This window comes from Cnephaeus nilssonii, assembly GCF_951640355.1.
Source record: "Cnephaeus nilssonii genome assembly, chromosome: 2".
Classification (NCBI taxonomy): domain Eukaryota; kingdom Metazoa; phylum Chordata; class Mammalia; order Chiroptera; family Vespertilionidae; genus Cnephaeus; species Cnephaeus nilssonii.
In genome coordinates, this window is record NC_137073.1 from 89,564,966 (window position 1) to 89,578,132 (window position 13,167).

Below are 13,167 nucleotides of genomic sequence, written 5' to 3' on the forward strand. Positions count from 1 at the left end.
ATAAATTGGATACGAAGTCATTTTAGAGTCAAATAAACATATGGCTGTACCCTTTAAGACAAGCAACATTCTTTCTATAACAATAGGAATAGCGATCACATATCTGGATCTTTTTGTCAACAACCAAAATTTGGCCAAAGGTTGTGTGAGGGTCCCAAAAAGGAAAGAGGCAAACATGAGAAGGCCCCACATTGCTGATCCAGGGACATCAGCTCAGCTGGGCAAAGGCAAAGTTAATGGACCACAAGTCCCTGCAAAGCGCCTGCCCTCAACAGATCCTAAATGGGCCAGGATGAAGGGAGTGAATGAGAATGTGAAGCCATTTTGAACCAGATCTTTTTTTTCTGTGCAGAAACACGCAGGGTGGCCCGGGAGGGTCATTTCACAACCATCTCCATTCAAAGTTTCAGTTACAGAGTCTTCAGCCAGCCAACCAGAACTGCTTTTGATGGAGTCTGGCCATTTTCTTCATATCATGAGCTCTGCCCCCTGTTATGTCATAGAGTGTAGATGTATGGTCTGGGCAACACCCAGAACTTTCCTCCTGTGGGAACAGAACAGTCCTCTCTAGGGTCCAATGCAATTGTGACACTTCACTTCCGTTCCGTCACACAATTGCTTTGTGCAGTTTCACTTGGCCACTGCTGGATCCATGCATGATTCCCCAAATACCTAGACTTGTTTGTATCAAGCACATTGTAAATCCTAGAGCAAGCATGTCAAACTCGCAGCCCACAATGAATATTTCTGCAGCCCAGCCAATGTAACAGTATGTAAGAAACGTTTTAATAAAAATTTCGTAACTTAATTTTTACAATATCCCATTACACATAATCCTATATAATAAAAGGCTAATATGCAAATCAACCGAATGGCGGAATGACCAGTCGCTATGACACACACTGACCACCAGGGGGCAGATGTTCAACACAAGTACCGCTCAGCCAGAAGCCCGGCTCACAGCTGGCACCTGCAGTGGCAGTGGCAGGAGCCTCTCCCACCTCTGCAGCAGCACTAAGGATGTCCCCATCCACCAAGGGCTCCCGGACTGAAAGAGGGAGCAGGCCGGGCTAAGGGATTCCCTGAGTGCACAAATTTCATGCACAGGGCCTCTAGTTATTAATAACGAATTACAATGTTCACTAATGACCGATTACTATAATCATTTTGCATTAATTTCCCTTACGCGCCTTACAACCAGGCGCACCATTTCTCTCCACTAATACTAGCAGCGAATATTTTAGCAGCCAATCGCCATGCCATTAATCTTGGACTGACTTGTTTGGCATGTGCGACAGGAAATATTTCGCTTTCAGAGAACAAGAAAAATAGGTTTATTTGCGTTACACTTATTAATTTGTGCAGTTATTCAGTGTCTGCTAAGTAAATGTTCAAGAAAAAAATATTAATTTTTATTAAAATGTTCTATTATTTTGTTAACTATTACTCATTTATTTCAGCCCTTTGTATTCTGCATGTCTCTATCAAAATAAACCTACATTTCTATGAAAATTGAAGCTTTTGTTTTTTTTGCAGCCCACATAAACTTAAACCTTGTTTATTTGGCCCATGTTAAAGCCTTTGAGTTTGACACGCTTGTCTTAGAGCAAAGGAACAAGGCTGGCATGATCCAGGCTCTTAGGGAGATTACAGTTTCTGCTGTAACTCTGTGCCTTTGATACTGTCAAAGGAAAAATTAACAAATAGACCAGCTCTGCTCTGAGGTCTGAGAAGGTGAGCTAATGCATGTGCTTTTACACTGCAACCTGAAATATGAGTGAAGTAGCCAGGTAGGGAGATGAAGCATGAAGGAAGGGAAGTGCTGTGTTGGGAGAACCAAAGACTAGCATCAGGGAAGTAAAAATAGCAAGGAAATGGGGCATTTAGGAGACTTAGTGATGCCTCCAAAGGCAGAAGTGGTGAGGGAGAAAAAGGAGGCAAGAATGATGGACCTGGACACAGACAGGGCCACTTTCTGAGGAGGAGACACCAAGATGTTTGGGTGGGAAAGATGTTGAGTCCAGCTTTAGGGACACTGAGCTGGAAGCACCTGGGAGACAGCCAAGTGGAGAGGAACAGAAAGTTGGGTTAAGGATGTATAGGACTCCCTTAGCAGGGATGTATACAAACCTGAGGATCTTGGCACGGAGTGTAACTGGAGCCATGAGATGGATGAGCTTACCCAGGGAGGTGTACAATGAAAGAGAACCACTGAGAAACCCAACACTGAATTCGTAGGTGGAGTGTGTTGGTTAGAAGTCAAGGGAGGAAAGGACTCACTCGAGTGCAGCAGCCCTGGAGGAGTGGGGACTAGCATCAGCATTTTTAATAAGCTCCCCAGTGGTCCCACCAGTGGGTACATCACCTTGGAGAAACACTCACTCCAATTTGCATATACATTAGATTACCGTAGGTAGACTCTTAATTAATGCTTATTGAACAAACTTGTTTTTTAATAATATATATTGGCAATTTCTCCTTATCATTGCATATATTCTTTATCCTTTCATTCTTTTTAATCACTGTGTAGTACTCCATCAAATGGATAAACCATAATTTAATCTAGCTACTGTTTATGGACATTCAACTTACTGCTTTTCCTTTTCCTTTTTTTCCTATTATAAACAATGTAACAATGAACATCTGCCTATTCTTCCATAAGTTTATCTTCTTTTTCTTATTAGTGTAAGAGCTTTATATACAATAGATATTTAGCCTTTTGTCATACATAGCCATATTTTTCCTTAGCTTTTTGTCTTTGAGGTTTATATTGTGTTTTTGTAACTTCATGTTAGTTTGGGGTGTTTTTTAACATTTATATAGCCAAATGTATTCATTTTTTCCTATGTAGCTTCTTGGGTTTGTGGCATTCTTAAAAAGGACAGCTGCCACCTAACATCGCTGGGTCTTTAAAGAATCAAGCATTGTATGCTCTGTCACTCCTTCCTGGATCAATGGTACCTCTGTCACTTGGACGGAAAGGTGGTTTCTGTACAGGTGAGTGGCAAGAAACAGAGCAGGCTATCTGGTTGTTCAGGGTTACCATGTGACAACAGCAGTAGTAAGCATCTGGGTCGTCACTGACTACAATACTTCAACAAGCCATTTACATATTTTTTATTTGATAATAACACAATAAACTACCCAGGGACATTACTGATGTTCCCCATAGATGAACATTTGCCTTTGAAACTAATACCTCATTATTTCAGAGCTTGAGGGCAATAGAAAATTAGTATGGCAACCCTGAACAAGCGTAAATCCCATGATCCACTTCCAGAAGAACAAATTTTATGAATATTATTCACACTTTAGGGAAGTAATAACTGACTGTTTACAAGATGCACTGCACTACACTGTAAAAATGTTACAAAATAATTACATGGAATAAGTCATATAAGTACTTAAAAGACTTTATTATATGCTTATGTCTAATTGAAATCCACGTAAACAGTCACATTGAACACATTCTTTATGCACTATACTTGAAAATATAAAATACAAAACCAATTCAAGTACTTCTCATATTAAACCTTTTAATTTTTTTTAGCTTTCTTTGACATCATAATAAAATGAAAAAGTACACAAAAAGAAAAGTCTTAGGTAATATTTTTAAACCCTTTACTTTACCTACCATATTTAATATTTCCAAGATAATTCTGCCATACAGGATCAAATGCATCACGCTCAAAAATGTGCGCTCACCAGCCCTCTGCAAAGAGGGGGCCGCTGGCAGCACAGCTCTACAAAGCCCTCTAGGCCTCCTGTCGCTGAGGCCGCTCAGTCACAAGCTGCCTGAAGGTCATGGTGACTCACACAGGACTAGATGTTCAAAGTGGAAGGATGAAGTTACGACGGGGGATGGTCCTCCCCTCGGATGCTTCGGTATTTAGCCATGTCTTCTGGAAAGACTTTAGAAAGCTCTTGAATCAACAGGCTTTTAAATTTCTAAGAAGAAAAATGTACAATCAGAACAGCTTTGTTTGTGACCCATCACCCAAGTTAAAGACTACCCCCACCCCTATAGCCCTCTGAAGGAACAGAATCTGCTTTGCCCTCACGAAAACCCATGTTCCAGTGCTGCCTGCTCATTGCCCATGGATGCAATACTTGGTGAACCAGCTGCAAATAACACTTGCAACTATGTTACAGGTACATTAAGAACTACCTGAAAGAGAAATTCTCCTTCAAATACAACTTCTTCCCTCCTGCTTCTAAGTGAAAACAGGCCATCCTATAGGGAGCCAGCCACACAGGTGGAAATGATTTTTGCACAGAGCACACGTAACAGGAATCTTCAAATAATACTTAATTAAGTAATTAATGATTCGAACCACATCACACACACTGTGTGCAAACAGCTCAATCAAAGCTTTCAGAGCACCTGGAAAGCTGTCTACCAAATGCCATGGCTTCCTGACCCTACTTATCCACTAACATTGGTTATACGCCAGTCTTAAAGGTAGTTAAGTACCTATCAGCACCTCAAAATCTTTCTTATAAGCTACACTAAGAAGAAGCTGTGTGGATATAAACAAAGATGTAATACACAGGCAAGAATACACTGTCAAAGGAGATTGCACTCCAACAGGATAATAAACAAGCACTGCACAAAGGCAGGCCATGGGACGGCACAGTGACATTCACAGGTCTCAGACAGAATGACGCCAAGCGACAACAGAGGCAAACTGAAGATAAATCATACAGTCCCCGTGCAGTACCTCCAACAGGAAACCTCTGCATCACCCACAGAAGCGTGGTGGGACCAAGCAGAACACATTTGGACCACACCCTGTCCATATAGAGATTTCTGCTTGACAATGCAACTCACAAAACAGTCCAAAGAGTCACAACTCACTACTGATGAACGTTGTACTATGCTCCAAGGGTGACACTGAGTTCAACAGCAACTCAGTCCCAAGGTGACAAAATAGAAATGAAGCCACATTAACAGTTACAGCAAAGCCACCTCCAGGCACGCTGCCTATCATCAGTACAGGTGGGAGGGTGGGAGGGAGACACTGAGAAGCCCTGCGACCTCACAGGTGATGCCTGTCATCCTGAGTGTCTCTGCTTGCTCCTCACACTGTCTGACCCTAAGAGGTCACAACAGAAACGGAAACAATGTGGCTGGGGCAGAATCAGGAATGGGGATGGAGATGGCCTTATTATATGAGGCCAGCAAAAATGGGAAACCAGAAAAGGAATGGCACCATCCAATTAGAGGAAAAAGCAAACCACACAGGCTCCAATTGGGACCACATTTGAGTGAATTTAAGTAAGAAAAAACAACATATTTCCTGTGGTACATGCCTCATCAGACCTTTCCTAGACCTCATCACAGCAAAGAAACAGAGCAGGTTCTCTGTGGAGAAGTGTGACAGGAGGTATGCTATAAAGGAGTCTGGAGTCAGAAGCTAGAGACCAGCACCCGCGAAGAAAAACAGAATGAGGACTCAAGACTCCTCCAAACCAAAGAACCACAATTACAGGAAAAGGCCCAACAGAAGGCATCACTGATATTTAACTTTGTTTACTACCTGGTATATAATTCAGAAATCTCAATTGTGTAATGTAATAAAATAGGTGATGTTTTACCAAATATGGAAAAGAATGACAAGTCTATTAGCCAAATTTGCTTTTTAAGGCTTTCTTTATGTCCTGACGTTTTCTGTTTATAGGAGCCTTACCTTCATCGTATCAATCTTCCCTTTAACTTGTTCATTTTTCGCCAGAGCTCTTTCCAGGCACTCTTTGGTGTAGAGTTGTGGGTTTCGACCTTGATCTATATATCTGAAAACAGGAAACATCTAATTAACACTCTCTTGGCTGATATCTATTCTCAGTTTTCTTAAGGGAAAAAAAAAATTAGTTGTATATAACTTCACATGGCCTGTTCAGAAGAAACGGTGTCCAAGAACCAGGTACGTTAGGATTCCTTCATTTATACAAGTATAGATGATGTGCTCTCATATTACTTGTAATAACATGAACAACTCCTAAAATCAAGCAATGATCACTTAATAACCTGGCAAGCTCCACAGCCACACCACTTCACCTGGGCAGCATCGATGCCTCCCAAAGGCTGCATGGCCATTACCTTCTCATCTTCACAACCTGCGAGGTTAGGAAGCTCTTGATAAGAGAGAACTAAAAGTGGGCCAGGGCTTCAGGCCCAGCAACATGGGAGAGCCAGGGAGAGCCCTCCAAGATGCAGCCTACACTCCAGGTCCTCGTCCCCTTGGGGATCCTCTGTGGAGGGACCTTGGGCTGCTGGAAGAAGAAGTGGGGAGAGCTGCAAGCGGATAGCCGGGCCCTGCTCACCCCAAGATTGCTTTAAAAACTGTTCCACTCTTTCGGTTCCATTAAATAACCTACGTAACTTGAATTTAACAGAGAGAGGGATTCTCTCCAATAATTTCTTAACAGTATAAAACTGTTTCTTGAAATTTTCAACACTTGTCTCCAAAATGTATTCATTATCCCAAAGATTTCACTAAGCATACTGCCTAGGCAAATATGCACATTTTACCAGCTGTAGGCCACCTGTCTACTTCTGTACCCTGAAGACCTCACTCAATTAAATTAAATTATTCATTACAAAGAAATAAAAATTACCACGACCACATTAAGTCCGATTTATGTATTTTAACGCATCAGTTAAAAAAATGTATCACTTCAGATCGAAGGCACTGTTAAGTTACTGTTAGCAGCATAAAAACTGGCCTCTAATCATGGCAGACAGCAAAAATTAATAAATCACAAGTTCTAGAAATTCCATTGTATTGCAATGTTGTTTTTTTTAAATGATGGAATGAAGGAAGCAGAATTATGGTTAATTCTAAACAAAATCCGTCCATTTCTGGAGGGAAAAAAAAACCTTACAGGTTCAAGTGTCCTAAATAAACAACCATTCAACAGCAATATTATTCAGATTGGGCCCCACTTCTGCCAACACACCACCCTTTGAGGTCAGGAAGTGCTGGACAGAAGGGCCCAGACTTGCATCTTTATCTTTGTTACAGACACAATGTGTCTGCCAAGTATGTGAAGGCCACTGTGAGCCTGGAAACTCCTTCTACTTCATGCAAAAATGACTAAGTTTGTATCACTGCTTATTAGAGTCCAGAGGCCACCCCATTCCCAATACCCTAAGTGAGTCTCCACTGCCCCTTCTGCCCACCTGCTGGGCCTGGGACTGTGGCTGAGCTGGCTGAGGCCCCACTCCCCCTGTCCTTTAGCAACCTCTCCCCATCATCTTACTCTCATTTGTCCCTCTTTAATGACTCAAGTAGTTACTGGCATCTGTCAGTACACCCATCCTGCACATTCATGACCAGAAGAGCACTGATGAGGAAGGCAAAGTAGCCTCCACCTTCCCACACTTCACAAGCCGGCATCATCACCAAGAGCCCAGAGTTGTAACACATAATACATGACCTTCACCCACCTGAAGCCAGAAAACTCAGTGGAGCTGAGTGAGAAAACATGACACCATGGCCAAAAGGCGAGGATGGAGCCAAGCCTGTGAAAACTGCAGTGTCCTATCTTTGTGGACAGCTGCTGAGCTGTGTTGTTACTTGGACTTGTATCTCTAACTTCTGGGGATGTAAAATAACGACAGCTCTTCCTTTATTGGTCAAGGAAATTGGTGGTTTACATTTGCAGTTATACCACAAAAAGGGCTAGCATGCTTTTGTAGATTGGAGCCAGATCCAGGAGGGAGAGGCTGTCTGTCAGGAAAAAAGCACTGGATGAGGAAGGACAAGTCCAGGATTTTAGTCTTAACTCTGACACTGACTAGTAAATAGCCCACTGTAGTTACTTACCAGTTCCTTCACCTGTGAAAGCAGGGGTGTGATAACCAAACCAGTGTGATAAAGCTTGGATTAAAAAGACGTAAGAAGTTTACTTCCTGGATGCATTCTCTGGGCCATGACTGTGGTAGGCACATATAAACTCCTGTAGAAAACCGTGAACAGCCTTCCCACACTTACTTGGCCTAAGAAACTTTTTTTTCAACAGTGTGTGTGTGTGTGTTTGTGTGTGTGTGTGTGTGTGTGTGTGTGTGTGTGTGTGTGTGTGTGTGTACACTGTACTTTCCAGCGTATAAGACGACTTTTTAACCCAGGAAAATCTTCTCAAAAGTCGGGGGTCTTATACGCCAGAAAATACGGTAGGTTAGAAAAATCTCTGACAATGTATATCAGATTGCTTAAAACCCAAATACCGTATTTTCCGGCGTATAAGACCCCCGGCTTTTGAGATTTTCCTGGGTTAAAAAGTCATTTTATACACCAGAAAATACGGTATATATATATATATATATCCACCTCCCAGAAGTAGCAGTCCCAGGGCAGTATCAGAGATACTAGACCAGATTACTTTTCAGGTTGTTTCTGGCTATAATTTTTTAAAAATACAAACCACTTAAGACTTTCTACCTCTTTTTTCTCTTTTTTTAAGTTAAAAAGGAAAGTTATATGGCTATCCTTCTAGCTAAACAAAACTCTGAGGGTCTATGATGTTTTTCATATTTCATATACCTCTATTCACAAGTAACTCTTTTTCAACAATATTGAGATTTTTAAATTGCTAATCCCATTAGAACAGGAAACTCCATGTGGGCAGATGTATTTGCCTATTTTCTTCACTGGCATATCTCCAAGCACCTAGGCCAGTGATGGGCAACCTTTTGAGCTTGGTGTGTCAAACTTCGCCAAAAAACTGAGCATAACTTGGGTAGTGTGTCACTTTGAGGAAAAAACATTATTTCGCGATATTTATAGTTTAAATAACATAAATGTATAATTGTCATATATAATTGTATTTACTAAACCAAAAACTAGATATTTAGTGCTGACACGCGTGTCAGAGGTTCGCCATCACTGACCTAGGCTGTGCCTACAACATAGCAGCAGGCACTAAAACACCCATGACTGAAGCAGTCATTACACTACAATTAAACAAGAATTATACTTGAATGAATATCAGAAATGGTACTTACTCAAAAACTTCTAAAGGTACAGTAATATCATGAAGTTGCTGTCTGCACTTATCAATATCCTGTAAGCCAGTCACGATAAAATTCCTGGGGGAAAAAGGCAAAAATGGGGACATTTGGTTAACTCTCCATGACACCATGAGCACCACCCACAAAAGTGGTCCTTCCACATGCGGGCGTTACACATAGCTCATAACTTTTTGGTTACGTACAGAATTCCAAGGAAGGATTTGGAATTACAGACTATCCTCAGATCTTTGTTGATTTGCTTCCTAAATGAGCAATTGCCAATATTGGGGGGCAGGAACCAATCCCCTTGAGAATCTAATGAAAAATATAAACCTTCTCTCAAACACAATTACCGTGATGTGCATGTGATTTTGTGTGTGGGTTTCAGAGAACACATGGGGTAGTGGACTCCAGCTTAAGAACCCATCCTCCAAATCTGGGGGGAAGAATGCCATCACTACCTGGTTGAATTTTAGATCCCCTGGTGGGGAGCCTTCCTACATCACCGGGCTAGTCCCACAGTTCTGGGTATGTAACTATGTTTGTAAGCCTATCCTCCCTATAAAGCTGTGAGCTCTTCTCCAGAGCATTCTCTTTGTGTGTTTGCCTTGGTCCACCCCAAGGCCTAACGCTATGGCCAGAACAACGCTGTTGCCAAAAAATATTAGTTAATAAACGGTCTGCGGCCTTTCTCACCGCCCCTCCCTTCAATTCCTCCACATTCAAACCTATGCAGCAGGTGGTGTCAGCCAGCAGCCCCGGCTCCCCGGGCCCGCTTCAGAGCACTCCCAGCGAAGCCCGCCTCCCCTCTGGAGAGAGGCAGACTCTGAATTCCCCAGAGTTCAGGAGGAAACCCTGGGAGTCACAAGTGCGCAGGGAGAGGCTTAGATAATGAAGCGTGACTCCCTCGGATGTGGCCCCAGTACAGAAACTGTATTTATTGTCTGGCATGATAACGTCTCCGCATGGGCCCTCAAGGTCCCACCAAGGCAAAGCGGGAAGGAGGCGGGCGGGCAACAGGCGGCAGCTGCGGCCCGCCAAGGCTCACAGCCTGGAGCGGGAGGAGTCCGAGAGGGACCAGGCCCCGAGGAAAGGAGAGGATGAGGCTCTCCGCCCGGCCCTCGCTCCCCGACCCCCGCTCCCGGCTCTCGGATCCCGGTTCCCCATCCCCGACCCCCACTCCGGCTCCCCGAGCGGACGCCGCCGGACTCGGGCCGCCACTTACAGTTTTTGGTTGAGCCCGGCCTGGCTGCTGGGCTGGAAGTCGCTGACGATGATACCGAGCTGCCGGATGTTCTCCACGAACTTCTCCAGGTGCTCCTCCAGGTGGTCGAACTTCTCGGCCATGGCCCCACCGACGGCTGCACCACCACTGGCGTCGTCCTGCTCCGCCGCTTCCTGCTTCCGCCCGAGCCTACCACCACTTCCGTTTCCTCTAGGGGGCGGGAGGAGGGGGCTGGATCTGGATCCTGGAGTGCCTTGGGGGCGGGAGGGGCGGGCTTTATCTAGGCCCCGCCCCAGCAGCCCTAAGCGGCACCGGTGAGCGGACAACCAGGTGTCAATCATCAGGACTCCCGAGCGTGCTGCGAGGGCCTCAAAGGGCCGGTGGTGAGGACCCGCAAGACCCCCGCTCTACTTCCACTGGCCCTGAATAAGTTCTCTTGTCCCTGAGCCTCTGTTCACGTCGATAAAATCAGGAAAATGAGACCTGACCGTTACCTGAGGTTAGAGGAAGTAACACGAGGAAAAGGGGAAAAGCACAACGGTTAGGGCTTGGAGAGAGTAGCTTGTACCCACAATAAAAATGACTTTATTTTCTGGATATACAAATTACATGTATTCACTGTAAGTAATTAAAAACTACAGATAAAAGTATAATGAAGAAAGTGGAAACCCTGCGCCGCCCCCCATTTCCCCTCCCCCCCCCTCCCGCCAGCCATCTTTAAGATCTTGGAGACCATCCCTTCCTGCATTTCTTTATGCAAAGGTTGGGGGGGGGGGGGCGGGAGTAAGGCTTTCTCAGCTTCTCATTCACACACCCTTAAGATGCTGTGCAGGATCCAGCAGGCCTGAAAGGCTGCTCAAGCTGGTCTTCAGACCTGTGATTTTCCCAGTAGGGATTTGCCATCCCCAAATGAATAAATTAGCAGCCAAGACAACTCACCTTGACTTAAACCCTAATGTCACAACTGAGGCCTTCTAGTACTAACTGCTGCCAGTCCCACCAGAGGTCTTGGTCCCCTCCATGCTCCATACAATGCAGCATCTTCACAAACACCACCTGGATGAAAACCCTAAAGTTTTCATGAAGGCACCAATAAAGGCAGTTTCACCGCCCCTCAGTTGGAATCCTTGAGGACAGCTTCCCTTCTTTCCTCTTGTATACAATTAGCCACCACCTCTTCTAACCCTTGCTTTTCCCAAGAAGGAGATGGTCTCTCACTGAGCTCTTCCCTCCCTAATTCCTTCCACATGCCTAGGTGAGGCAATTACCTCCTGGGCCAACTCTAATAAAACAACACCCTGTGCGGTTTCCCTATCAAGAATAACCTCTCCTACTTCACTAAGCTTTTAGTAAACTGAACTTCCATTTTGATCACATCACTCTTGCACTTAAGAAGTTCTTCTGCTCATTCTTCTAGGACTATCCAATGTTTGCTCATACACTCACCTGTCCTCAAGCCAGAGTGCTTCATTTTACTGAATATCATAATATTCAACACCTGTACTTTTCAGTTCTTAGAATCCAGAAAAAGGAGGAAGATTCTTTTCTAAATAATCTGCAACCTTCTCCCAGCTGTTACCAGAAATGGAAACTCAGAGAAGGTAGGTAATTTGTAAACTTACTGAATCAGGGACTCAATCCATGTGGTGAACAGAACTGACATGGGAAGTCTCTGTTCCCACTCTTGAGTACACAAAAATGTTATGTAAAACACCTCCCTCCCAATTTAATGACAATTAACTTAAGGGGAATTTTAAAACAAGGTGGAAATAAAATATCTGACAAAAGAAAAAAGTATATCTGGGGAAAGGTCAGAATATGAAATTAACACTATTTCTCAATATTATAAGAAAAAAGAGATAGATATTGATGCAACTTAGGTTTTATTAAATATGTATTTTTTTAATTAAGGTTATCTCTGTAGTAGAATATGTAACTTCCAAACTAATAGAGGGATAAAAGAAAACAATTCGATAAAAGGTAAAAAAAGGGAATAAGTGAAGCACAGAACAAGCATGGAAATGAAAAAGCACAAAATAAGATGAAAGAATTGAAGACAAATATCGTGATTAATGTAAACAAATGTTACTAGTTTAAAAGAAAGATTCTCTCAGATTGGAAGTATTTTCTCTTGTTGCTATTTCAATCTAGCTATGTGGTTTTTCGAAGGCACACCTAAAACAAACATACATAAAAGTTAAAATAAAGGGAAAAATTAGAATAAGATATGCCAGGCAACCAAAAAAAATTGTTAAAACATATAATATTAAAAATTAATGGAAATGTAAAATACTTTTTTAACTATTTTAAAATATATTTTTATGTATTTGAGAGAGAGGAAGGGAAAGAGAGAGATAGAAACATCAATGATGAGAGAGAAACATTGATCAGCTGCCTCCTGCATGCCCCACAACTAGGGATCGAGCCTGCAACCCAGGCATGTGTCCTGACCAGGAATCAAACTGTGATTTCCTGGTTCATGGATCCATGGTAAATCACTGAGCCACACCAACTGGGCTAAATTAACTTTTTTCATGATAAAGGGAAAATTTCACCAACATAATATACTAATGTCAAACTAAAACAATTAACAACATAGTCTTATAATATCAAGCCCACAATTTGACAAATTATGAGGGAACATTAAAAAATCCATATTCATAACAAGAAATTCGGACTACCTCTATCAGAAAATAATAAATCAAGTGGACCAAAAATATATAAAAAATATGAAAACTTGAATAATATGATTAATAAATGTGATCTGTGAGAAACAGTGACGTCTGAAAACAGATTGCTTCCAATCACATATGGAATATTTATAAAATTTCACCATTTGCTAGATCACAAAGTTAGTTTCAGCAAATTATAAATTCTACTAGAGGCCTGGTGCACAAAATTCATGCACGGGGGGAGGGGGGGTGTCCCT

The 13,167-nt window shown here is 42.7% G+C and overlaps 1 protein-coding gene across 1 annotated transcript; it reads right to left on the minus strand.

The window, feature by feature from the left end:
- Positions 1-3,397: 3,397 nt before the first annotated feature.
- On the minus strand, positions 3,398-10,418 carry MED10 (mediator complex subunit 10). The gene is made up of 4 exons (XM_079797057.1): positions 10,239-10,418; positions 9,008-9,091; positions 5,691-5,793; positions 3,398-3,948 (listed from the first exon to the last, which is right to left on the minus strand). The coding sequence occupies exons 1-4, from the start codon at positions 10,358-10,360 to the stop codon at positions 3,850-3,852; spliced, it is 408 nt and encodes a 135-aa protein (XP_079653183.1). The 5' UTR covers positions 10,361-10,418; the 3' UTR covers positions 3,398-3,849.
- Between the last annotated feature and the right edge of the window lie 2,749 nt (positions 10,419-13,167).